This window comes from Dermacentor variabilis, unplaced genomic scaffold (assembly GCF_050947875.1).
Source record: "Dermacentor variabilis isolate Ectoservices unplaced genomic scaffold, ASM5094787v1 scaffold_12, whole genome shotgun sequence".
Taxonomy (NCBI): domain Eukaryota; kingdom Metazoa; phylum Arthropoda; class Arachnida; order Ixodida; family Ixodidae; genus Dermacentor; species Dermacentor variabilis.
Genome location: NW_027460280.1, coordinates 20,257,330 through 20,283,292, shown reverse-complemented (window position 1 = coordinate 20,283,292; position 25,963 = coordinate 20,257,330). Strand labels below are relative to the sequence as shown.

The window sequence follows — 25,963 nt, the reverse complement described above, 5'->3', positions numbered from 1 at the left end:
GCAGTGCCTGAAGGGGGGTTACTCTGGTGGCGGCTGCGTATGACGCCGCTGAGCACGGCTGTGCAAGCCCTGTCTTGAAAGTGATCTGCGATGAGAACAAAGTCCAGGTGTGCTGAGGGTTTGAAGTTTTTCCCGGCGCATATAACGTGCTGCGTACAGATAGGGGGTTCATAGCTTCATGTGCGCTGTGTTCGCATGAAGGCCAAATTGCTCGCTGCTGCTCTTCCTCAAGCCAGTGTTTTGGCAGCAAGTCGAGTGAGATGTGTTTCTGCTTGCTTGTGCGCGCATGACAGCATGCTTGTTAATTTTAGTTAGTAAGCAAGTGCTTACGAGTTTATTATTATTGTTGGAGTGGCTTCTTGCTGCCTGACTGATATTTTTCCCTGCTATCCAGAAGACATCTTAAACTTTTTCTGTTAAAATATTAAGGGCAGATTATTGGTGGCTGCATTTTGAAGCACACTGATGGCACTTGTATAGTACCGTTGTGCACCAGACCATGGTGCTTGGAAGATGAGTAGCATGGACGATGTGCTCTTTTGTTATTTTATGTTTCTATGCAAGGTTGCAATGATTTCACACCACTGGTCACCATATTCCGCCATACAAGCATATGTGCTGCTGTATTATCACCCCACTTCCGAAAGAGTGGGTCAGCCATGTTTTGTTATGATCATTGTTGCTGCTTAACATTTTGGATACTTGTGGGGAGAATAACATATGTGACACCATTCTGTACAGTAGACTTCCATTTATGAGACTTCAGGTAATTTTATTTTTTGCATAATTCAATCCTAACCGAAGGTCACGGCTTGTGCCCATACATTTCTATGGGATGAAACTTGCACCCAATGCATGTGCATGTGCCCAATCCCAATGTTGACTGCAATTGGTGACTCCCCTAGTGACAGTGGCTGTATTGGCGGTTAGGGTACAGTGAATGGGTCGAACAAATGTCATCTCCTATTGAAAACACCTATTTTCGGCCTACACCTGGAAGATTTTTAAGTGAAATTGGTAGCGTGCAATGAATCATTACAGTATTTACCTGATTCTAACACATGCTTTCTTTACGTGAAAATTAGTCCGAAAATTGCTTGGGCAGTGCAATATAATATGAAACCAAAACTGCATTCGTGGCATACAACCATCAGAGCTAGTCTAGCGAGCAACATTGCCATTGCCATCACAGCATGATGACCATGGAAGGCGACAGGTCGAGTTCACGCTTAGCATGATGATGACGACCTGCCGCTTTCAATCTGATTATGAAAGCACATACAAATAAGTTATTTTACATTTTAGGCCAGCACGAACAAGCCGCATCACGTGTTCTTAGCATACTGGAGAATTGTATGCATCACAGGACGAGCTTGAGAAGTGGTTAGTCAAGGCATGGACCATAATCTCATCTGCAATTGTTGGGGAGTCATTTGATAAATGAAGACTATCTATCAAGCACGTTAGCGACCATACGAAGGATATGTTGTGGCTTTGAATAAATAGCGATAAAGTGCTGTCTGAACGCAATGTCGATGTACATTAAGTAAATAAATTTCCATTCTGCAAAGTTAGTTTGCTGGTTTTGTCTTTTTCTTATTGCCAGAATCGAAGGCATTCTACGTTTTTCCTAATAAAATATTGGTCAAAACTTATTGTTAGATGGGTACACATTCTACTTTGTTTATAAGCTCTAATGGGATTTCCACATCAGCTTTCTACTTTAAAACCGATAAAATGTGGCTGCACGTTCGATTTGAGGGCAGGGTAGCATCAGAAGTGTGTTTCGGCACTTTTTTCTGCCTCTTGTTTAATTAGACTGATTTCGTCGGTCCTATCAGGGTTGAACTAACAGAAGTCACTGTACTGCATACTGATGCCATACTGATTATACACTGAAAAATAGAGTATGTGTGCAGTGGTTTAGATGTGTCACGATGAATGTCTGTCTGTACAACTGCATTAACTGAAATTGTTAAATCATTCATGCTGAGCTTTTTCATGTTGTGTGTTTAAGAGCTCCCGCTTTGCTTTATATCTTTCAAGGCTCGGAAATATGCTGTGTGTTTAGAAGTTGTAAGGTTTCAAAGTACTTGTTAATTCACTTTCCCCAAAGATCATCTAAGTACTAGTTTGATACTGTTTGTGCTTGCAGATCAACATTCAGTGACTTTGCACAAAAATATGGTAAGGATGAGAGGTTCAAGAACATAGAGAAGATGCGGGAGCGAGAAAGCATGTTCAACGACTATGTCCAGGAGCTTCGAAAGCTGGAACGAGAAGAAAGATTGAACCAGAGAGAAAAGGTGGGTATGCAAACCATCACTGCCTCAGGTGGTACTCTCCATGCTAGTCAAAGTACAGCAGGCATGTCTTAGTCTCTAGCATTCTCTCTTGTTATGCAAGTTAGCTGCAGTTTTTTTTCTTCTTCATTTTGCTGATATTCAAATTTCACTTTCGATGTTAATTTTGCGAGTCAAAATTCTACGTATACTTTTTTATGAAGCACACGCACACTGAATTTACTTGATGTGTTTGCAAAAGTTAAGGTATGGGTGATGCAGCACATTCTGGTTTAGGCGTAATGGTTTGTCTGAAGCTGAGCCTGTTGTCTTGTTACCACCAATAGGAAAAGGTGCACTGGAGCCAATTTTGGATATTCTGTTATTGCGAAAATGCATTCCTCTCTTGGTGGAAGCAGAATCGATTAACACAATGCACAGCTGTAGTATACTTGTAAATAAAACCTTACAGAGTACAGTGGTAGCATGTACTTGGAATTCACCTTTGAGGCTAGCTTTTTATTTATTTTTTTGTAGCCTGTCAAATCATTCGTCTGACGAAGGAGGAAGTGGCTGATGGTAAAGAAGTAAATTTGCTTTTTGTCACTTCCATCATGTCCAGGCATCATTTCCTAAATCAAAATTAGGACTGTCTGCCCGCTCTTGTTTTGCACTGCACAGCTTGTATTGAAATATGCTAGCTAGCTTGTTGCTGCACATTGGCTAAATTACTGTGTAGGCTTGTGAGCACAGAAAAAATTTTACTGTCGTAATTTTTTTTTCATTGTTAGCAAAGCTTTCATTTTTAAGTGCAACTTTTACTTTGTGTTTCTTTCATATCAAGAAATTGACAATTGCATTTTACACATCTTGAAGCATACACATTACAGATTTTCACTATGGTAAAACAGTGTGCAGGCATGTTTAATGTTCCTGTTTGGCCTTATTGATCTACTTGAGCAAAAGAAACTGTGTATAATAAGAAGGAATAGGATGCATGTGTTGATAATACAGGAAGGTTACTTTTACGGAGATTTCTGGGTCCGCTCAAACTTAGCAGCCAGCCAGGAAGTGCTGTCATCTAAATATTTGTAAGCCCAAAGAAAGTTCAGATTTGGCTTTTGCTTTTTCAATAAAAAGCAGCACTACACCCAAAGACACTGACATGTCCGCTTCATATCAGTGTGTCCTTGGGTGCTGCATTACTTCATTTATACTTAATGTGTGAATCGTCCAACTTGCCCAACTTTTCTCTTGGTGAAGCTTGAGCTTGCTAGCTATATATGTGTGGATGCGTGCACGTGTGTGTGTTTTAATGCCATTTTATTTGTAGCCAGTGTCACTCATTGGAATCAATCATTGGTGAAAACCTTTGAAGTGGTGTGTTTTGCTTCCTCACGAGAACTTGAATGAGCTGAGCCATACCTGCTGTAAACATCTTTTAAAGGGGCCTTCGAACACTTTTGAAGCCACTATGTTTCAGTTGCACATTGCGTAGATCGATGGTTGGAGCGCTAAATGCAACAAGAACAGCACCAATAGGGGTGCTCAATTCAAATTTATTCAGACAAGAAATTTCAAAATACAAGAAACAAATGCATTTCCTCAACTCGAATTTTGTGCAGTCTCCCATCCCCATTTCTCTGAACCACAGACATAACAGCTTGCTGCCAATTGTGAGCACTCCAAGCGCCTACATAGCAGAAGTTGGCACACACCATGGTTGCCCGTTCCACGTTCACAGACTCTGGTGCACAGTTCTCTGGTGTGATGATTGTATCATTACCATGGTAATAAATTATGTGGAGCACGGCATTTAGGGGCCCTACATGGACTCGTTTGTAACCAATTCGTGTAGGCTCCCTAGGCATGGTTGGCACTCCCGGTCAGGCATCCTAGGACTTTGTGACATCTCCTTTCTTCTTTTATAACTTGCGCAGGCAGTTCAGGCCAGTAACACGAACAACAAAAAGGGTGTGCCAAAAGCAATGCACCAGGGTGAGAAACTTGCGCCGCACAAATAACACTCATGAGTGTAGTGTACATGAAAAACAAGGTAGCTCGCGAGCATGTACAAGCAAGAAACTTTCAAACAGATACACTACTTGTGTGCACACTTCTCCGTAATATAGAGCAGTGGTTCTTAAGTGGGTGTCTGCAAGACCCAAGCCCGAAAAAAAATATATATAGAGAGAGAAATAAATAAAAAAGAAACAGCACAAAAGAAGAAAAAGTATTCAAATTTGATTTGAGAAACAGATATTCGAAAATCTTTGAATATTCGGTTGGATACAAATAATCGAATTAAATCAAATATATTGCAGGCTGTGCAGGAGCAAACATGGTTCTTAGTATTTGGTTCTATCTCATCTAAGAATATTGTGGCGATATTGTATGGACTTTCATGATAATTTCATGCTTCTGGTGAAATTTTTCTTGTAAAGCACACTTAGCCACTAAACATTAAACTCTGCGGGAAAGCCACTTTCTCAGTAGCAAGGGGCACGGGTTTGCTGACAGTGAGGGTGCTTTTATTTAATGCGTAGCATTTCTGGCGAACATTTGCCACTATTACATAACAGTATCTATCCTAGCCACCTGCATGTTTGTGCCCTCATGGTCGTTTCATTAACTTGGTATCTACCAAAATTAGCATAGTATCACAACAGTGTATGACCAACATAAATTATTGGTCAGGACATCAATATCATGGCAGGCATGTCATGTAGGGCATGAAACAGCCGCTTACGTCTTGGTGTTCTCATGGTCGCTTTAACTTGGTGGGCTCCTTGCAAACTGCTTCGCACAACATCAAATCCCACAGGGTGTGGGATCTACTGGCTTTTTTTCTTCTCTCTCTTTTGTCAGTGCCACCCCCAATTCTGAGTTCATTGCCTGAAAGCAAGCGCGATGAGTGACGACTGGCACAGGTTATATGCCTCAGAGCTTACGGGCATTTGATGCTGTATAGAGGCACAGGTTGGCGAGGGCAGCTAGTGGGAATTACTCACTTTTCCAAGTTAACATGAACCAAATGCACAATGATTTAATATAATGGCATACCTGCCAACTCTTCCTAATTTTCCGCAAAATGTATGAATTTCGAGCAGTCTTACAATTTTACAAATCTTGCTTGAAATTTTGCGGAAAACATACTATTTGCAAAAAAATTAAAAACTTGAAAATGTAATAAAACTACACCCTGGTACCTTGCGCACCAACATGAGAGGGCAATACGTATGCATAGTATCATCATCAGAAGCTGCAAGGTTGTAGTGACTTCTGTCGTCTACTAGGGGGGGTCACGAATCCATATCCAAAACTCGATAGCGCCTCTAGCACCTCCGCAAACCTGTTGCCATGCTTGCCATGCTGTTGCCTTTGTTCTCGCGGGCACGTGGCTTTGGACTTCTATCAGCTTCAGTCAGTGCAGTGTTGGCCTTGCCTTGTGTGTGACTAGCTGCCACGTCGGACGCAGTACGACTCCGGCCTGTAGCGGCTTCGCAGTGCAATGGCGGGCTCGAAGCCCCAACAGTACTTCCAAGTGTTCTTGAAATCGTACACGGCAGAATTTCCTTGCTTCGTGCCGTCGAAGAAAGGGGAGAAGTTCGGATTCCGCACCTTGTGTGCCTGTGATGTGAACATCTCGCATGGCGGCAAGTCTAACATGAAGCTCCACATCGCTTCGAAAAAGCATCAGGGATACGTGCGAGCCGTGGACAGTCAGCCAAGTCTAGCAAGTTTTGTATGCACTGACAGCAAGTGCAGAATGCCTCTTCATGGCGTTTTTAGTTGAACACAACATCCCGCTGAGTGTCAGCGATCATGCCAGACCGCTTTTCCGGAAGATGTTACCCAAGTGCAAAGAAGCAAAACTCTACGCCTGTGGACGAACAAAGACGACATCAATTGTTCGGGAAATGGCCGCCAACACGGAGACTGCTTTGCTGGATGCCCTAAAACAGCAAGTATTTTCGGTCGCTGTAGATGGCAGTAACAATAGGGATACGCAGCTTTACCCTATTGTTGCGACATATTTCGTTAAAGAAACGGGTAGAGTCGAAAGCCGCTTTCTTTGCCTTTGGACAGTTCAAGGGGAAGCAACTGGTCACAAGATTGCAAATCTGGTTCTGGACGAGATGAAGTCTCGGAATTGGCGTGTTGGAAACCTGTTGGCTATGTGTTCGAACAATGCCAATGTCATGATCGCCAAGCAAAACAGTGTTTCTACTGTATTGAGAGAGGCTCAACCAGGTTTGATAGTGGTTGGTTGCCCATGCCATCTCATCAACTTCATCACCATCATCATCAGCCTGGTTATGCCCACTGCCAGGCAAAGGCCTCTCCCATACTTCTCCGACAACCCCGGTCATGTACTAATTGTGGCCATGTCGTCCCTGCAAACTTAATCTCATCCGCCCACCTAATTTCTGCCGCCCCCTGCTACGCTTCCCTTCCCTTGGAATCCAGTCCGTAACCCTTAATGACCATCGGTTATCTTCCCTCCTCATTACATGTCCTGCCCATGCCCATTTCTTTTCTTCATTTCAACTACGACGTCATTAACTCGCGTTTGTTCCCTCACCCAATCTGCTCTTTTGTAATCCCTTAACATTACACCTATCATTCTTCTTTCCGTAGCTCGTTGCATCATCCTCAATTTGAGTAGAACCCTTTTCGTAAGCCTCCAGGTTTCTGCCCCGTAGGTGAGTACTGGTAAGACACAGCTATTATACACTTTTCTCTTGAGGGATAATGGCAACCTGCTGTTCATGATCTGAGAATGCCTGCCAAACACACCCCAGCCCATTCTTATTCTTCTGATTATTTCCGTCTCATGATCCGGATCCGCCGTCACTACCTGCCCTAAGTAAATGTATTCCCTTACCACTTACAGTGCCTCACTACCTATTGTAAATTGCTGTTCTCTTCCGAGACTGTTAAACATTACTTTTGTTTTCGGCAGATTAATTTTTAGACCCACTCTTCTGCTTTGCTTCTCCAGGTCAGTGAGCATGCATTGCAATTGGTCCCCTGAGTTACTAAGCAAGGCAATATCATCAGCGAATCGTAAGTTACTAAGGTATTCTCCATTAACTTTTATCCCCAATTCTTCCCAATCCACATCTCTGAATACCTCCTGTAAACACGCTGTGAATAGTATTGGAGAGATCGTATCTCCCTGCCTGATGCCTTTCTTTATTGGGATTTTGTTGCTTTCTTTATGGAGGACTACGGTGGCTGTGGAGCCGCTATAGATATCTTTTAGTATGTTTACATATGGCTCGTCTACACCCTGGTTCCGTAATGCCTCCATAACTCTGAGGTTTCGACAGAATCAAACGGTTTCTCGTAATCAATGAAAGCTATATATAATGGTTGGTTATATTCCGCACATTTCTCTATCACCTGATTAATAGTGTGAATATGGTCTATTGTTGAGTAGTCTTTACGGAATCCTGCCTGGTCCTTTGCTTGACAGAAGTCGAAGGTGCTCCTGATTCTATTTGCGATTACCTTAGTAAATAGTTTGTAGGCAACTGACAGTAAGCTGATCGGTCTATAATTTTTCAAAACTTTGGCATCCCCTTTCTTATGGATTAGGATTATGTTAGCGTTCTTCCAAGATTCCGGTACGCTCGAGGTCATGAGGCATTGCGTATACAAGGTGCCCAGTTTCTCTAGAACAATCTGTCCACCATCCTTGAACAAATCTGCTGTTACCTGATCCTCCCCAGCTGCCTTCCCCCTCTGCATATCTCCCAAGGCTTTCTTTACTTCTTCCGGCGTTACCTGTGGGATTTCGAATTCCTCTAGACTATTTTCTCTTCCATTATCGTCGTGGGTGCCACTGGTACTGTAAAAATCTCTATAGAACTCCTCAGCCACTTGAACTATCTCATCCATATTAGTAATGATATTGCCGGCTTTGTCTCTTAACGCATATATCTGATTCTTGCCAATTCCTAGTTTCTTCTTCACTGCTTTTAGGCTTCCTCCGTTCCTGAGAGCATGTTCAATTCTATCCGTATTATACTTCCTTATGTCACCTGCCTTACGCTTGTTGATTAACATCGAAAGTTCTGCCAGTTCTATTCTAGCTGTAGAAGGTTAGAGGCTTTCATACATTGACGTTTCTTGATCAGATCTTTCGTCTCCAGCGATAGTTTACTGGTATCCTGTCTAACGGAGTTACCACGGACTTCTATTGCACACTCCTTAATGATGCCCACAAGATTGTCGTTCATTGCTTCAACACTAAGGTCCTCTTCCTGAGTTAAAGCCGAATACCTGTTCTGTAGCTTGATCTGGAATTCCTCTATTTGCCCTCTTACCGCTAACTCATTGATCGACTTCTTATGTACCAGTTTCTTTCGTTCCCTCCTCAGGTCTAGGCTAATTCGAGTTCTTACCATCCTGTGGTCACTGCAGCGCACCTTGCCGAGCATGTCCACATCTTGTATGATGCCAGGGTTAGCGCCGAGTATGAAGTCTCTTTCATTTGTAGTCTCGCCGTTCGAGCTCCTCCATGTCCACTTTCGGCTATCCCGCTTGCGGAAGAAGGTATTCATTATCCGCATATTATTCTTTTCCGCAAACTCTACTAATAACTCTCCCCTGCTATTCATGGTGCCTATGCCATATTCCCCCACTGCCTTGTCTCCAGCCTGCTTCTTGCCTACCTTGGCATTAAAGTCGCCCATTAGTATAGTGTATTTTGTTTTCACTCTACCCATCGCCGATTCCACGTCTTCATAAAAGCTTTCGACTTCCTGGTCATCATGACTGGATGTAGGGGCGTAGACCTGTACGACCTTCATTTTGTACCGCTTATTAAGTTTCACTACAAGACCTGCCACCCTCTCATTAATGCTATAGAATTCCTGTATGTTACCAGCTATATTCTTATTAATCAGGAATCCGACTCCTAGTTCTCGTCTCTCCGCTAAGCCCCGGTAGAACTTAACGTGCCCGCTTTTTAGCACTGTATATGCTTCTTTCGGCCTCCTAACTTCACTGAGCCCTATTATGTCCCATTTACTGCCCTCTAATTCCTCCAATAGCACTGCTAGACTCTCCTCACTAGATAACGTTCTAGCGTTAAACGTTGCCAGGTTCATATACCAATGGCAGCCTGTCCGGAGCCAGGGATTCTTAGCACCCTCTGCTGCGCCGCAGGTCTGACCGCCGCCATGGTCAGTTGCTTCGCAGCTGCTAGGGACTGAGGGCCAGGGTTTGATTGATGTGTTCATATAGGAGGTTGTGGCCAAGTACTGTACCAGGGTGGCCAATCCTGCTCTGGTGAGGGAGTGCGTTACCTGTTCTGGTCACCGGGATCAGGCCACACTCCAGGCCTGTTTTATGCAATTTTATCAACACGCGGATTTTTTAAAAAAATCCGGTGGAAAATTGCCAGCACCGGGATTCGAACCACGGACCTCTTGCACGCGAGGCGGGTGTTCTACCTCTGCGCCACCACTGCACCTCTCATCAGCTTGGCCGCCCAAAAAGGAGCATCACGTCTTCCTGTAAAGTTTGGTGAAGCTTTGGTTGGGACCTTCTTCTTTTTTTTTTTTTCTTTCTTGAACCTAGAGAAAAGTTCGTAATAGAAAGGTAGACTTAAAGAGTTCCAAAAAATGCATGATGCCAAGGTCAGAAATATGTTGAAGCTTTCGCCGACACTTTGACTGTCGTTGGGAAAGTGTTTGAAGAGGCTGCTCGACCAGTGGAAACCACTACTCAGCTTTTTTTTATCTGAAACAAAGCAGTGCAAGAAGCAGAGCTTGTTGTAGGAGTCGTACCAAATTCCGAAGACTTCCTCACAAACCCTCAAGAACCCTGCATTGACACCAAAGTCTGCTCCACATCTTCACAAGGGTGCTGCAGGCCTTGGGGAAAAAAAGCACCGACGGCGATGAACTCTCGCTAAAGAGAAAAGGAGCTCATTCTGGACCTCAAGCAAAAAAACTGAAACTTCATACCAAGGATTCTGGGGAAGCCAGCCATGTGACCCTTAGGGAGCACCTGTTTTATTTTTTGTCATCAGAGCTAAACAGGGGTGCTGTCTTTCTCCAAAATGTTATGCCGTTTTGAGAAGGCAGACTGCCTCCTTCAGGCAACAGCTCCTCAGATTCATGTACTGGGGGGCCTCTTGAACCGCCTCTTCGAGGATCTCCTGACTAGATTTGTGTGCCCAGCTGTTGTCAAGGTATGTCATTCATTGCTGGAAGTTGACTATGGAGCTGCAGAGAACCAGAAAGGTAATGAAGACATAATCATTGGCAGCACAAACTACTCTATGGTTGAGACACTGAGCTGCATTGAGAGAGAGCAGTTCCTTCTCCGCTGTACGTCTGTACTTAACGGCAGCATACGATTACATTCGCCACTAATTCCCGCTAAAGGACGTCAATCTCAAGATGGCTGAAGCTGCTCAAGTACATTCTCTGGAAACTGCTTCATTCAAAAGCGTGCATCATTTTATTATGGCGTTCCCTGCTATCCTACCCCAGTAGAGCGGCGAATCAAAAGAAGCAATCAACGCACTTGAAGTCGAGTTTGCCAACTTGCAATCATATCAGGTTCCAGCCGACATATTGAATGAGCCAAGGTGAATTAGGAAGTGTTCGAAGTGTCGACGGATTGCTCAGGTTCCACAGAATTTTAGTGGTTATGCTGGGTATTCTCTCCATTCCCCACAGCAATGCTGAATGTGAGAGAATATTCAGCCCTGTGAACAAAACTCAAGCGGAGTTTTGCTTATCTGTGTGTGAGAAAACACTCAAAAGTCTGCTGATGGTTGAGGGGTACCAGAGTGGTACTTACTTTGAGCAGACCTACGTGGAGAAGTTTCTGAACCAGGCAAAGTCGGCAACAGCAGAAGCATTGCAAAAATAAATTGTGCCCCAGTGCAGTTTTCGCTCTTTACTCACCAAGACACGGATTTCACTTGTGGTTGTGAAAACATGCGTAAGCCTATCGCAAAAGGTAAATGCCATTAAAAAGGGGGGCAACGGAGAAGCTGCGTACCCACCCACTGCGATAGTTTTACGAATTTTCATATCTTCAGGTTGGCAGGCAGGTATGCAGTGGCTTACTTGTCTGGTTTTGTAACATTGAAAATGTAATTGCAATGTTCCAATGTATCAAATTAACCCAGCTTGCTAATAAATGCATGTGCATATCATTACTTCATATTCGATTCTGTATTTGAAGCTTAACTATTCGTATTTTAGAATTTTGATAGTCACAAGCTCCCTCCCTCCCCCCCTCCCCCCCCCAAAAATAATTTTAATTGCACATTTTTTGGAGGCCAGTTTAGCCTTGATTCATTCTTGTTCCGGGACCTGCTCCCCGAATGTCAGGAATCCACACAAGATGATAAAAAAATAAAACACCTCACAATGTTCGTTGCCAATTTTGTTCATAGAAAAGAAAATAAACCATTGACCCCCACCCTGTCACTGCAAAGCGTCCCCCCTCTCTTCCATCGGTCCACAAGGGGTCCTCGGCACATCCATGGCCGAGAACCACTGACATAAAGCATTGCTCAGATTCCAAAGAAGCAGACTGCACCGGTACTGTGTTTTTCTTTTTTTTTTTCACCGCTGTTTGTTTGCGTTAATATAACAAAAAAAACAGCCAACAAAAATAAAATGAAATCTTAATCAAGGTATTGCTGCAGTGCACTGGTCTGCAAGTTAGTTTTTAACCAATCACGGAGGAGCGAGTGGTGACATTGATGATGCTTCTGTTGAGTACCACTGGATGACAATGTGGTCAGCAGCAATGTGGTGGTTTGATTGCGTGATTAAAATATGAAATATATGAATATCGGTGCTTTGGCTTATGCAAAAAGCATCTGCAACTGACAGTCTACACCACTGGCAACAGAAAGACAGTGGCTTGAAAAGTGTTTGAAGGCTCCTTTAGATGAATATTCATGTCTCTCAGTTTTTACTAAGTGTCTTGTGTTTAAGGCAGTTAAACAACAGTGCAGGCAGTTCACGAACTTCCTGTAAACAGTCACGAACAGAGAGTTCAGTCTTTGGTGGTCTTGAAGTGCCCCCCAAGATTTACTTATAATACTAGTGCTCTAAAAATTAGTTTTTGATCCTTCAGCATTTAATGGGAGTTCTGAAACATCAGTTAATAAAAGTGATTTATTATCGTTTTTTATTTGTGCATGTAGACTGACAGTATGAACTGCTTTTGTCATCTCACTTTGTTTCCTTGCATAACTTAAATGTTTTTCAGTGTGTGTGTGTGTTTTGTGCTTTTTCATTTGCATCGTAAATAACTATTTTTTTAATGGCAGTTTAAAAAACATTGCTTCATTCTGCAAGAGCAACCTTTTACTTGGTTTTTGATACCTGCTTGATACGAACTTTGATATGAACTTTTTTTGGTTACTTCCATTTTATGGGGCCGTTAATCTTAAAAAGTTATTCCCTTAGAAGAGGTACGTGGATTTGTAGCACTTGCTTATCTTGCAATTGAAGGGCTTTAATCCTTTCCATGCCAACCGCAAATCTCACTCGTCCAGTGGCTTCCTTTTATCTACTGAGTGCCCCAGAGAAGAGACGGTTGTTTTATAATTCTGCTGTAAATTTTATGCTACTAGCTCCCCCGAAAACCTTTTTTTTTTTTTCTTTGCCACACTTGTCAGAAACATAGCATAACCCTTGGGTTTTAAAGTGGTGGAACAGAGCTAAGCAGCTTCAGTGATAGTGGCTGGGCTTTAGAATGCTGAAAATGTCGTGTTTTTGGGGGCTTCTTCAAAAGTAAAGCAGTAGGCCTGGGAAGCTCTAGTGAGTCATGTTTGGAACTTGAATTTAGCTCTGACAATTTTAAGGAAGGGTTTGAGCCTCTGGCGGCCTCTCTCGCGTATAGGTGGCTCAATAGAAGTGCTTTGCCACCTGAGCCTCTGCTATTTCCTTTCTTCAAAGTGCCAGCATTGGTGCCTCGCATAGAGAACAACAAAAACATGTTTGACTTTTGTTAAAAGGAATGTCAAGCTTCATGTAGACTTTCTCTGTGCCTGGCCATGCTTATATGCAACTCAAAAACATGGAACAAGTTGACAGTAATAGACTACAGAAAATAACAAGTGAAGTACTTGTATTGCAATGACAAAAGCTTCTCACAATGAATTGGGCATAATATAATTCTGTAAATTTTTTTGCTCTTGTAAAGAAAAAAAAATGGCACGGAAAGGGTCAACTTTTTTATTATGCAGAGGATTGGGTTTTAGCATTACAAAGAAGAAATGAAATGAAAGGGACAATGTAATGTAGAATGAGCTCCTCTCAAGCACAATTGGGGAACAATGCGGCCAGAATGGTAGAGGTCCATTTATGTATTGAAGAAAACTAACAAAAGAAAATTCAAACTGCACAATATTAGCAAAATTTCATGTAATGTAAAAGCGCGGGACAGTATTATTTTCTTGTGTGTAGCAATGTTGACTAGGGTTAGTAATCGTGTGCTGTAGGTATAATCTGGCATCTAAAGCAAGAAAATTAAGGTAATGATGACTTGTCCTGCAGAAGACAATTGCAGATGCATCAATGGGCATTTGACTGAAGTAACGAAACTGTTGAGTAGCAGCTATTGGAATTTGGTTCTGGAGGTGCATTTTCGATCGTTATATAGCTTCCACAATAACTTAATACATACGAAAAGGTTTCCAGAAGCCAAAAATGCACCAATATCTCAGCAGTGCACCTCGGGGACTATCAACAGTTGCTGATTAACTTCAGACTTGTGTGTCGTAAAGCTTGTGCATTTAAGTTGGATGGCATCAACACCCATCTTGGCAGCTAGGTTTCTTCCATAACTTAAATTGCACTTTCTTGACATGCGTGACTTATCATTTGTTAATTCCTCTGACTTTGTTACAACTTGAATAATGCTTATCTCTCTTTGAAATGATTTTGCACAGTGTCTTCATTTTCATCGTGCTGTGACTTTTATGTATACAATTGCGATTCTGTACATGGTGTGTTCCTTGCTCTTTCAGCCTCTAACATTGCTTCCTTTCAGGTCGACTTCACTAGACATTCACTAGTTATTTTTATGTTCTTGCCTGTTGACAGTGTGCGTGTGTGTGCTTCACATGCCTAGTGACTTGCAAGCTCAGTACCAGCCACTTAGTTTATTGAAAGGATCATTTCCAAAGAAGCTTTGTACCATTCTTATTACTGCTTGTATTTCTGCTCTTGTTGAAATCGTAAGTGTTAAAAACTTTTTAAAACTTGTCATTAGAAGGTACTAGTGATCACATAGGAAATTACTGCATGTAGTCATGTTAATACAGTCAGGGACGGTGCTTGCAGTTATATTGCTGTCAGAATGTGTGTGCAAAACACAACAAAATGTTAACAAAGACATTTCTATTTCTTTCTTAAGGCCATTTCAATTGCTTCGCAAGCACATATATTAAAATCCTGCTTTAAGTTCTTAGAATTGAGGGGATGCTAGAAAATGTTTTACAGTGGAATCTCGTTAATTCTAGCTCCAAGGATACTGAAAGTACATTCGTAATGCGGACTTGACACTGATAGGAGCCTATGCAATTCAAAACTGTTCCTATATGAGTTAGGACAGAGCAACATCATCAGCTTGAATGCATGCTAGTAGGGACTTTGCTTCAAATTTCTTGGCCACATGATTGGCAATTTTGCATGGTCGCAATTTCACTGAGGTATGGAATTAGCCCAGCAATCAAGTGAAATAATTGGTATGAAAATGAGAATGGGAAGCAGTGAAGTGCATGGCAGTTCAGTCATGCCATTTGAGACAGAGCTGCAGTAGAGGTGTTTGAATGGTCAAGACCTGATTTTGTCAATAGCACGCAGTGTATGTTTATATTGTCGAAGCCTGAAATAACGAAGTCACTGGGGAACACCAAAAATTTCACTTTTGCAAGAATTTTGTTGGCGCAAGAATGAGACAGAAAAGACAGGGAAATGGCTTGCAAAACAAAAATTTATTGTCCAAAGTCAGTAAGCTTACTTTGACAAGCCTTGCCTTGCAGCAGCTTGACAGCTATGCCTTCACACTAGAAAAAGGGGTCTATTACTGCATCGTCGTCGTGCTTGCCACAAAATTTAAAAATTGTGTCGAAGGCATCTTACAGACCCCGTTGGTTTGTCGTCTTTTCTTGATGTTTTGGTCCTTCATAGTCCTCAGCGTCGTCAGCTTCACACACTGTACTTATGATGGCCTCGTCGGTCACTTCCTCGTGCACAACAATGTCTTCATCCACACAAACGAACTCATTGACGCTAAGGCTATCTGGAACTTCGTTTTCCATGGCACAAAGTTCGCCCCATGTGTTGGTTGGCGATGGGGGCACTGCGCCGGCAGCACTGTTATTGAGTGCGCCTTTAGGCAAATCTTGCATGATGCCTGCTGATGGCAATGAAGTCAGCGTGATTAAAATAATTTGCAATCACGGCTGCACATGTTGCAACTCATGCGGCGGCCATCATCTCAAGCACCATGAACAAGTCCACATCAGTTGGACGCTTGATCTGAAAGTTCAGCAGTAGGTGCTGAATCAGCTTCTCTCTGTAGGCGCGCTTGACGCTGCAAATGACAACTTGCTTGAGCGGCTGCAGCACAGAAGTGCAGTTTGGTGGGGAAATATCCAAGCGCAAGTTTACAAGCTCCGCCTCATCAACCATTTCAGAGCACACCGAGAATGGAGCCCTTGTTTTTCAAAATTGTTGACGGCGAGCTGCATGCAATTCCAAATTTATCAGCGATCTCCATCTTCTTCCTTTCCTTCTCATCCTGGCAATAACTGCAACCTTGTAGCATAAAAACTTAGCGCTGTTTGGTTGGAGGCAGTACCTTGGCAGGTTGGCAAAGCAGAAAGTCCGATCACCACACACAGCTGAAACAGTCCAGCACCAATTGCACACACTGACCACACTGCTCACACACCGTCATGTGCGCGGTACACAAAGCACAAAGCCCAATAAAAGCGTCATTGGTGTCTTCACATGCTTATGTGGATTTGGCTAATCAGCGGTTATAGATCAAGAAGCCACACAGGCAGCCCATGCCGTGATGGTGCACAGGATATAAATGTGCCCACGTCAAGGTCATCTCTCCTTTATTTTGTCTTCTATTTCTTTTTCTTTGTTAATTTATATGAGATTTCCGGTCAGGATACTGTACAGTATTCACTTATTGCAAAGGGTAAACCATGATCATCATCATTATTGCTGTCATCTGTTGCCAGGTATGACTGCTTCACTGCTGGTATATATTTTTTTTAAACATAAATTGCAGCGGCCGTGCAAGCACACTGTGGCTGTAGTTTATGCACTCTGGTGATATTTTGGGGATGTCAAGGCAATCGCATATTTAGGTTTTCTAGGTTCCCTGTCACACATCTGATAGAATTGTTGCTCAAATTCGAAAATAATTTTAAATAACTGAAAAAGCACAAAAACGAAAGCTCACAGAACAGCGCATGAAATCACAAGTGGCACACCAGCAGGGAAGGCACGCAAGGCATGCCATATCGGTGCCGCCAACGCAGAGAACAAAAGCAGTCAAGAGTAGACGCTTGGCTGATATGTGGCTGTGCTGAAGCATTGGCACAATGTCTTCGGGTCACAGTGTCTGCTTCAAGAGTTCTTCAAAGCCATCAAACAATGACACCTACGATTCAGACGAATTCAATAGCCATGAATCGCCACATTCATTCAGCCTACAACCACGCCAGCCAGCGCCTTGCACAACACATAGCACTGCAACATGAAAACATAGGATAGCCCTAACCACTGATTTGATATGTGCTCCTTGCTATTTTAGATGTCTTAACCCTTCTCAGGGAAGTGTTTCTCATACTCCCTATAAGATGTTGGGGAGCGCACAATTTCCCAAGAACGCGTCACTGAGTGTCCAAAACATTGACCATTGCATTCGTTTGCATCCACATAGTACGCCCGCAGGTTGTTCGCTTGACATATATGCAAGCCGCACATCAGTGACATCAAATAATGTCAGAACATAGGAAAACATGTCGATTTTGTTCATGTAAACTCTGTCACATCACTCTGAGTCGTGCTGGTATGAGTGACCAGACACCTTCCAAAACAACGAGTGGCAGGCCGTAGTATGCATTGTTATTCTAACTACTTATCATTTTTCATACTCTTTTCAGGTACACAATTCATGTGTTTCATAATGTAGAGATAGACTAAGAATTTGAGGGCCATATCGTTAATTTAGAGACCATACAGTTGTTTTGCGGAAACGCCAATGCAGTACTGACATTGTTGGCAGCTAAACGAGGTGCTTGTTTATGCTTTTGTATCAAAGCTTGAGGCCTCCGCATGCTCCCCAGTGCACCTCGGAAGCTAAATAATGAGTCAGCATAACAATACGTAAAAATGCACCCATGTGCACAGTCAGATTTAATTTAGTTAAGTGCCAGCAAGTGTAACTGGCAGCCTTCGAGAATGGCAATGTAACAATGTTGGTAATCAAGTGTGCCATGTTGTTGCTTCTTGCTTTCTGTGTTTGCAATATACGAAGAAGGATAGTTTATTTCAGATCTGTATGGTCAAAGCTGAACTACTAAAGCAGTTTTCTTCATCCTAATGGCCTAATTAACTTCAGGTCAGTTGTTCAGGTCCGCTGGCAGTAGACGCATGAACTCAGTAACTGATAAGCCTAACCACAGTTAAATGTGATCAGCATTGCTTCAAACTGTGTGTGCAGCTGGCGAGGGCTGAAGTTCGTGCAGCCAACAACGCAGCACCACTTCCCACCCATCACTTGCTCGTCCACATGGAGTGTAACTTCTCACAACAGAACCTTCTCATGCCAAACACTAGCCCGGCTCTTTGACGCTGTCATCTGCCATTAATTTCCAGCATTCTATATGTATGCTGCCCTTTACGTCGTAACACAATGTGGCCAGTAGCCGAGGAACATTGCAAGGCAGGTGGTTCGAGGGAATCAACAAAATTCATTTGTAAAAAATCTGCACTACTCTCAAACTTGCTTTTCTGAGAACATGACGGAAGTGTGCAGAGGAACATACCCAGCGAATTTCATTGACATCCGTTTGCATCAAAAGGTCGCTGCAGTTGCCCTTTAAGGGCACAACCCATGCATTTGACACTTTGTGGACACTGTTAGCTTTACGGGAGTGGGTAATATGCAAACTGCTGTTTCCAAAATTTTCGTTAATGTGGGATTGCTGTAAAAAAATCTTTAGTTGTCACGAAGTATGAAATGCATAGACTTCTATGGGTGTTCGCCGAGGATTCGAAAATATTTCATTGCCTCGGCATTTCGTTATTGCAGGTTTCGACTGTACATCATGTACATCGTACCTCGCATGTTTTGAAGCTCAGAATGCCAAACTTGTCCTCATTCACTCAGTGTCAAAAATGCATTTACAGCTAAACCTCGATATAATGAAGGCATAAATTTTACTTTGTTACATTTAAACAATGTGTAGTCTTGTGTAAAGGCCTCACTCATAAATTTGGGCCAAAATATTTCAGGAAAATAAAGTATACTTTTTAGGTTAGCCATGCTTGGGCCGCACCACTCTCATTTTCCAAGCACACACCTCATCAGCTGTAGCCATGCTGCATGACCTGTGCTATAGACTGTTCACAGCGCCACTGCTTGGGCGCTGCCATTGAGCGCCTTCTGGCCCCTGCTTCCTGATAGCATACCAAATGCTGAGTAAATTCAGAATACCACTGCTGTCTTGGTGAAATTAGGCATGTCTTTTTATTCGGGACAGCGCATAGCTCTTACTACCTCTGTACTGCATAATGTGTCAGCAGTCTGTTAATAATATTGTTTTCAGTACCATTAAAGATGTATGTCTGCCTCTTGCAGCCATAAATTTTAATGAACATGCAAAAAAAAAAATTATGGGGTTTTACGTGCCAAAACCACTTTCTGATTATGAGGCACGCAGTAAACATGCAAGAGACTGATAATCTTTGGTTAGGGCATAAGCAGCAAGAACAGTGAAAGCTGTATATGCATGAAGTTCTCTGTCTACTTACCTATGTTATTATATTAGTTTATCGGTCACCAAATTCGGTCATCCATCAGATCATTCAGATAAAAAAGAGGATAGAAGTGATTAAAATTTTACACCCAAAGTGGTTTGGTGTTTGGTGCTTCAATGAAACTGCAGTCGGTTAAGGATATTTTGTCATGCTTTATGCGCTCGGAACAAAATTTTCAGTGAAGCAAGGCCTTCTTAATACCTGTACTTGTCGCAACATAGAAAATATGTTTGCATGGGAAATGATCTCACTTTATTACGACTGCGTTTTTGGGCAGTCCATTGCGATTATGCATATCTATGAGCCCTGACTAGTTGTCACCTCCTGGTAATAAAATGCACATTATCGTGTGCGAAATCTTCATTAAAGAAGCACGACAATGTGGCAACATCAAAAGTATACAAGAGGACACTCGATCATTCCTAGCTCATGCGCGCTCCTAAGTGTCCATACTGCATTCATGTGAAGGTAAAGGTCTTCTTCTCAATGTTTAATACCTTATGTCATACATTTTGGGAAAACATGCAATAAAAAATGTATGAACCAGGAAAACGTACTATCCGAAGTCACTAAAAAATCTGGCAGACTCAACTGTATTGTATATCTGCGTAATGTATGGGCAATGTTTCAACTCTTCACATTACGCGAAGTGTTGCAGTACAAGACACCCACACATGCCGATCTTGAAGCACCCAAGCAACCTAAGGCGCATGCTGTCGTTTTTGCAGCTTTGGCACGCTTACATTCGCACTCCTTGAATTCAGCCTGGGTGAGTAGCTTCTTTGGGTGTAAATTTTGTCGGGAAGTTTTGACGAGAATTGTTGCACCAACACGCTCTCAAGAGAGTGGGGCCCTAGCGACCCAAGGCGCGCGCACCTTGTCATTTAAAGGCTGCCGAAGCAATATCAAGCTGGTGGGCAACACTGGAATACAGTTGAACCTCAATAAGGGAGTGAAACTTTGGAACCATCCAAATTTGCAGGATGTCAAGGAACGACTAAGGCAGACGACGAGATGGTGGCGCATCAGGGGAAAGGAGGGTGAAAGGAGAGGAGCGTGAAATTATTACTGCTTTTGTTCTCCTTGTCATCTGCTTCTATACCGTGCACCGCTAGAGGAGAAATTGGCACTGGTTGGCACTGATCATAGGTCTGAGGTAATTGTGACACGATTTGACTAGGCCAATGGGAGCTGCTATGGCACCACTGCAGCGGCTCACACCGGTTTCGCATGTCTGCTCACCTTTGAACATGTATAAGGGCGCAATGCCGCTGGAGCTCTAACAACATGGTTTCACTACATTTGAATTCACTGTCGCATTCACTGGCACTGTTTATGCTGCGTAGCAGCAGTCCTCGCTTGTCTGCTATCGCTGTCATATCTTTGTCCTTCAAGCAAACCTGTAATTAATAAGACTGTGCACATTTATGGATTTGTATTTGTGAATGTGCAATGAAGCTGCCAATGCTTTTTTGAATGCATATTTCACTTTCGTCTTACGACCAGCTTCTCTGAAAGAGGGGGTTGGGGGGGAATCAATATTTAATGTTGTTATTACAGTCGAACCCGGCTATATCGTACTTGCAAAAAAACGCCTATCAGTTCTATATAAGGCATAATTCAATATAAGCCTTCTAAAGAATTGGACGTCATAAAAGCACATACCATTTATAATATAACTTTATTGATGAAACTAGCTTAGTTTTGCATGAAATAGTCCTGTATTTTCTTCTGCTTGGGCAATTTCGTTACATGCGACGCACGCTATTCTCCACATTGTCTAAAGAGTCGGAGCACCTGAGGCCACAACCTTCCACATTCGTGCAGAAGCTCCGGACTATTGTGGGTGCACCAATCACCTTGGAGGATGTATGCAAAGGACCATCGTTGCTTTCCTCATTGTGCCAACTTTCACTTGTTTCTTTCACTTCATTTTCGGGCTCTCCCGTGGTCGCGACACCATTATCTGCACTCAAACTCGTCGACCGTTGATTCATCAACGGCTTCCGGAAATTCTGACAGCTCGCTCCTAACTTCTGCAACACCGGCAACGGCTTCGTCGCACTCATCAGAATTTAGTCATTACCGGGTGCGCAGAAGCTGGCACGTCTGAAGCATTTTTTGATGAACCACTAGCGCACGGCTGTGCATACACGTCAGGCACCATGGGCACCGGGTCACAAGTTTGTCTGCTTTAGCCCTAATCTCCCCCTTGTTCAAGATCGGGCTGAGAGTGCTCCTCGGAATGTTGCATGATGCGGCGACATCCAACTTCTCACCGAGCTCAACCCGATTTATGATTTCAAGCTTGACGGCGAAAGGCAAATTCTGCCGCTTCATCACGGCAACATTGCGGTAGAAGGCCCACAAGGCGTGAACACAATGAATCAGTAACGCAGCGAGACAACTCGCACTTGCGCCATTTTGCATGACGAGGGCACAAGAGCCTCTGATTGGCTGCCTGAGCAAGCGCTGTGGTCGGGCCAGGATCATTTTTTGCAGAGGAATGTCGACGGCTTGCCAGACGCTGCACGGTCACGGTAGGGAGAGCGCTTGAATGGAGCTGTGCTGCCGGGTTTCCCCGCTGCCGCGAGGGAAAGCCAACTTCTGGGAGCACTTTTGCGCCACTTGTCATTCAATATATCGGGAGTCGCTATTTTTGTTCGATGTAAGCGTAATTTTTGCTATATATACTCATTGTAACTATACCGTGTTCAGAAATTGTTCTATATACAGAATAATTCTATGTAAACGGGTTCGATGTACTCGGGCTGGATTAATATTATTATGCATTCATGAGTATGGTGATGCATTCAAGGATGGCTTCACCTTTGCGCAGTGTAGTATTGCACTGTGCAATGTATCGGTCTTCTCTTTTTGACTGCTAGAGGGAAGCTCAATTAAATATCAGCATCCTCACAAAATTTTTATCCCGGCAATACCGGCAGCATTACGCTTGCCCGGTAACAGGGCAAGCGTTTACCGGGCAAGCGTAACGGCTCGCCCTGTTACGCTTTGATTTTGTGTGCACATGTTTGTGCAACATATGTATGCCATTTTCCATAGGCAACACCTACCGCTGCCTTGAACACATGCACATCACATGCGCTTCATACGTACTGTTGCACGTCTGTGCAGTCACCACTGTTTCCAGCTGTAGTGCACCCACACAATCAAGTGCAATGCAACCACTGGCACCCATGGCACAGTTCGCATTAAATACCATAGTCCTTGCGTTGTGATTTGTTACATTGAGGTTTAACTGTATTTGTGAGACAATTAAATGTTATTGAATAACACTACGGCAGCAGCATGCAATGTATCTAGCGACAGAGTTCATGCTGTTAGAGTGATGTAACGCTCAATATGCAGAGGTGGTGCCAGAGCTTTTTTAGCTGAAAGAAAACCTGCCACTGCATGCACTGGGGGGCTTCGTATGCCGCAGAGCAGGGCATTTAAAATTTGAATTTGGGTGTCAATGCGCAAGCAGATAGTCCTGTTCAAACTTACCTTCATGTGCCTCCATTATTTTTTTATTACTAAGGCTTTTTGCCATTGTAATGCATGCAGATGTGATTAGACCTGAGTGTTGGTTCAAGTTCTGTCATTCTGAATTATCGAAATTCCACTGTATCAAGTTATTTGTACTGGCCATATCACTGGCAGCACTTAAAAGAATGTCTTTATTGCATTGATAAATTGAAAGCCATGGCTTAATTGTCACAAATTATGCCTTATTTGGTGTGAAAGTAGTTCTGGCCATGCAGTAGACACTTTTTTGTGGTACTTGTGTGACCTTTCTGTAAGAACATTGTTGCAGTGTTGTCCCTTTATGTTGGCCTGGTCAAGCATCCAGAGCCACTGGGTTGGTGGCAGTGTTTGTGCCACTGAGGTGCACTGCCGTTCTTCTGACAGCTTTCCCTTCCTTTGCAGACTTGCTAGAGGTAGCGCCCGTTTTGCCAGTGCTAGCTGAGGCCTTGCAGTGTCATTGATGGTGATTGTGTGATGCATCGAGAGTAACCTGTGGCTTGCCTTGATCAGGTCGCCCATTGTTCTTCATACAGGACAGCATGTGCTGTTCCCGACCCGCGTCGTTGTGATGCTCGTGTCTAGGGAACGGGATTACATGGCATGATTGATCATGATGCCGTGTAAGCCCAGGGTATCTGCAGCTTTCTACTTTCTTTTTACAAAAAAAATTGTTTTAAGAGCAAGACATGCAGACGTGTGGACCACCTTGAGAGAACTGTACTTTTGTGTACTTTTGGGCTTCAAAAGTGGGTGAAGTAGAAATGTTGTATGTGACAAAACAGCTAGCTGTGAAAACCATCTGACATTCAATTTTTTTTTCAGTATGCCAATATATGGAGCAGTTTATGCACGGCTTGTTCATCGTGGCTTCATTACGGGCAACAGTAAAAATGCCCACAAACATCATCATCATCAGTAGACGTTAATTAGATCCTTGTCACAAAGTTTATTACTTGGGCAAGAAACTTGAATTGCACAAGCAGGCAGTATGTGTTGCAGTTGCAGATGGTGCATTTAGCTACTCTTTAGGTACAGTCTTTTATTTGGGGGATTCTGTTTTTCTCTTTCTGTTTGTAACATCAGTTAATGGGTATTTATCTTTGTCAAACTCTGTGTCAATGCATCTTTGCAAGAGTGTTCCACACGTTTGTGCTGTCTATTTGCTTTGCTTGCATTGAGTCACCACACTGTGAATAAGTAAAAGGCTTAACTGCTCACAATTAACTAGGCACCTTTTGGCAGCGAAGAAATTTTTGGTATTAAAGGTTCTATGGCGTTATTTTTTGTTTGTTTGTTTGTTTATTTATTTATTTATTTATTTGTTTATTTATTTGAGTTTAATTCTATTGATGGCTCTCCACCTTTCAGGGGAAAAAAGTCTTTCAAGGGACACACAGTGTCTGCAAGGACATAAATTTAGAACCAGACTTCGAGCTTTCAATTTAAGATAGCCATTTAATGGCTGTTAAGGCATCCATGATTAATGGGTATTGAATATAATAGTTGTCTAAGTTCTGCACTGGGGGAATTCTTCCATAATTGTGTGAACATTAAAGAATCGTGTTGCCCTAGTGTGACTACATGAAGGAAGCTTTTTTTTTTTTTTTCGGCACTTTGTGGTGACTTTTTATCCTAAACTAAAAATTTGGAGCCTCTGGAGGCTAACATGTACAATGTTTAGAAAATGAGGTTCAGCATTTATGACAAAAAATTGATGAACCAGTGAAAGATGCAGTCTAGAAGTCACGGGTGTTCTTGGACGTGCACCAAGTATATGAAGTAGCTGCTATGCTCACTTGTCGCTGTTGCTGCTGCTGTACTGTGCTGCAGCTATCTTTACTGCTACACTGCTGTCTGGCTCACTTGGTTTGTTTCTTAAAGTACTCATTTATGCACATGGCTTGCCAAGGTATCTTGAGAATATCTTTGTGCCATGTAAGAGGTTTCTTCTTTCTTGAGGCAGTAGTATGTGTGTAGCATGGAATAGTTTGCAGCCTTGCTGTTTTCTACCACATGCTTGTATCGCACTGCCCTACGATTACCTTATAGCCCTTGATGTGTGTTCTTGTTGGTCATTAGCTTGTTGGCTCTGCCCCATTAATGTAGGCAAACACTTGTCTGCATAATCTGCGTAACGTTAAAAGGTGAACTGTGGTCCTATATAACCTGTTATAATTATCATGAAAGATGGTGCGATGCTTCACAAAGTTCATTTAGATACACTCTTGTTCTTAATCATGCTCACAACATTGAACCTTTCCCTGTAGGAGAACAGTATACACCGTATTTACTTGTGTAAGGCCAGCGCTTTTTTTTTCTTCAGGTTTATTATGGGGCACGAGCCTTCTTGGGGTAGGCTTATGGCTACTCACTTAAGTCTCCTCTAACTGTGCTCAGACAGCTAAGCAAAGTATAATGCAACCACTGTTGGCCGAACCCTTTTATTCATTCATCCTCGTCGTTTCATTGCTCTCTTTGTTTTATAGCTTACCTCGTTGGCGCTTTCGCAGAGCTGGTCGTCCTTCATGCTGTTTGAGATTCCCATCACATTGAAGTTTTTGACAGCAGTCTCGAATAAAACCGCATGCTATGTGTTAAAAATCAACGTCCACACTTCTTGCAGCAGTGCCTTTCAAATGCGCCCTAAAGCACCGTGCAGCTAAACCTGCTAAACAACTTGCCTCAGCACTGCCGTTCAATGCCGTTGAAGCTTGTTGGATGTGTGCCGCTTGAACACAATCTGGCAGGTTATGATATTATGACAATGCCATTGTCAGCAGGGCAGTAACTAGTGCTATCTGGTAGAAGCTTGCGGAAATGAATAAGCATGCTGATTTGACCTCTGAGATCACAACTGTGCGCCAATGCAATCTTGGAGGCCACTACGCATGGGGGTATGCACATGACTTTTCGTGTTTCATAGTGGGGATGTGAGCCTTACGCAAGTAAATACAGTGTAATATATTTTTCAGATATTCTTTTTTATTCTTCTTTACGTAAAATGCGCATTCAAAACTGGAGCCACGATTTTGTAGCGATGTCTTTCCCGATGCTATTCCTTTTCGCGCTTCATCAGTGGTCAGAGTG

At 42.9% G+C, this 25,963-nt stretch overlaps 1 protein-coding gene across 3 annotated transcripts in view; it reads left to right on the top strand.

Annotated features, from left to right (window-relative positions):
- Positions 1–25,963, top strand: part of LOC142566372 (transcription elongation regulator 1) — a 332,559-nt gene that overhangs the window by 239,610 nt on the left and 66,986 nt on the right. For all 3 annotated transcript variants that reach the window (XM_075677319.1, XM_075677318.1, XM_075677320.1), the window contains exon 13: positions 2,156–2,306. In XM_075677319.1, the coding sequence (XP_075533434.1) occupies positions 2,156–2,306 (151 nt within the window). The remainder of the gene's footprint in view (positions 1–2,155; positions 2,307–25,963) is intronic.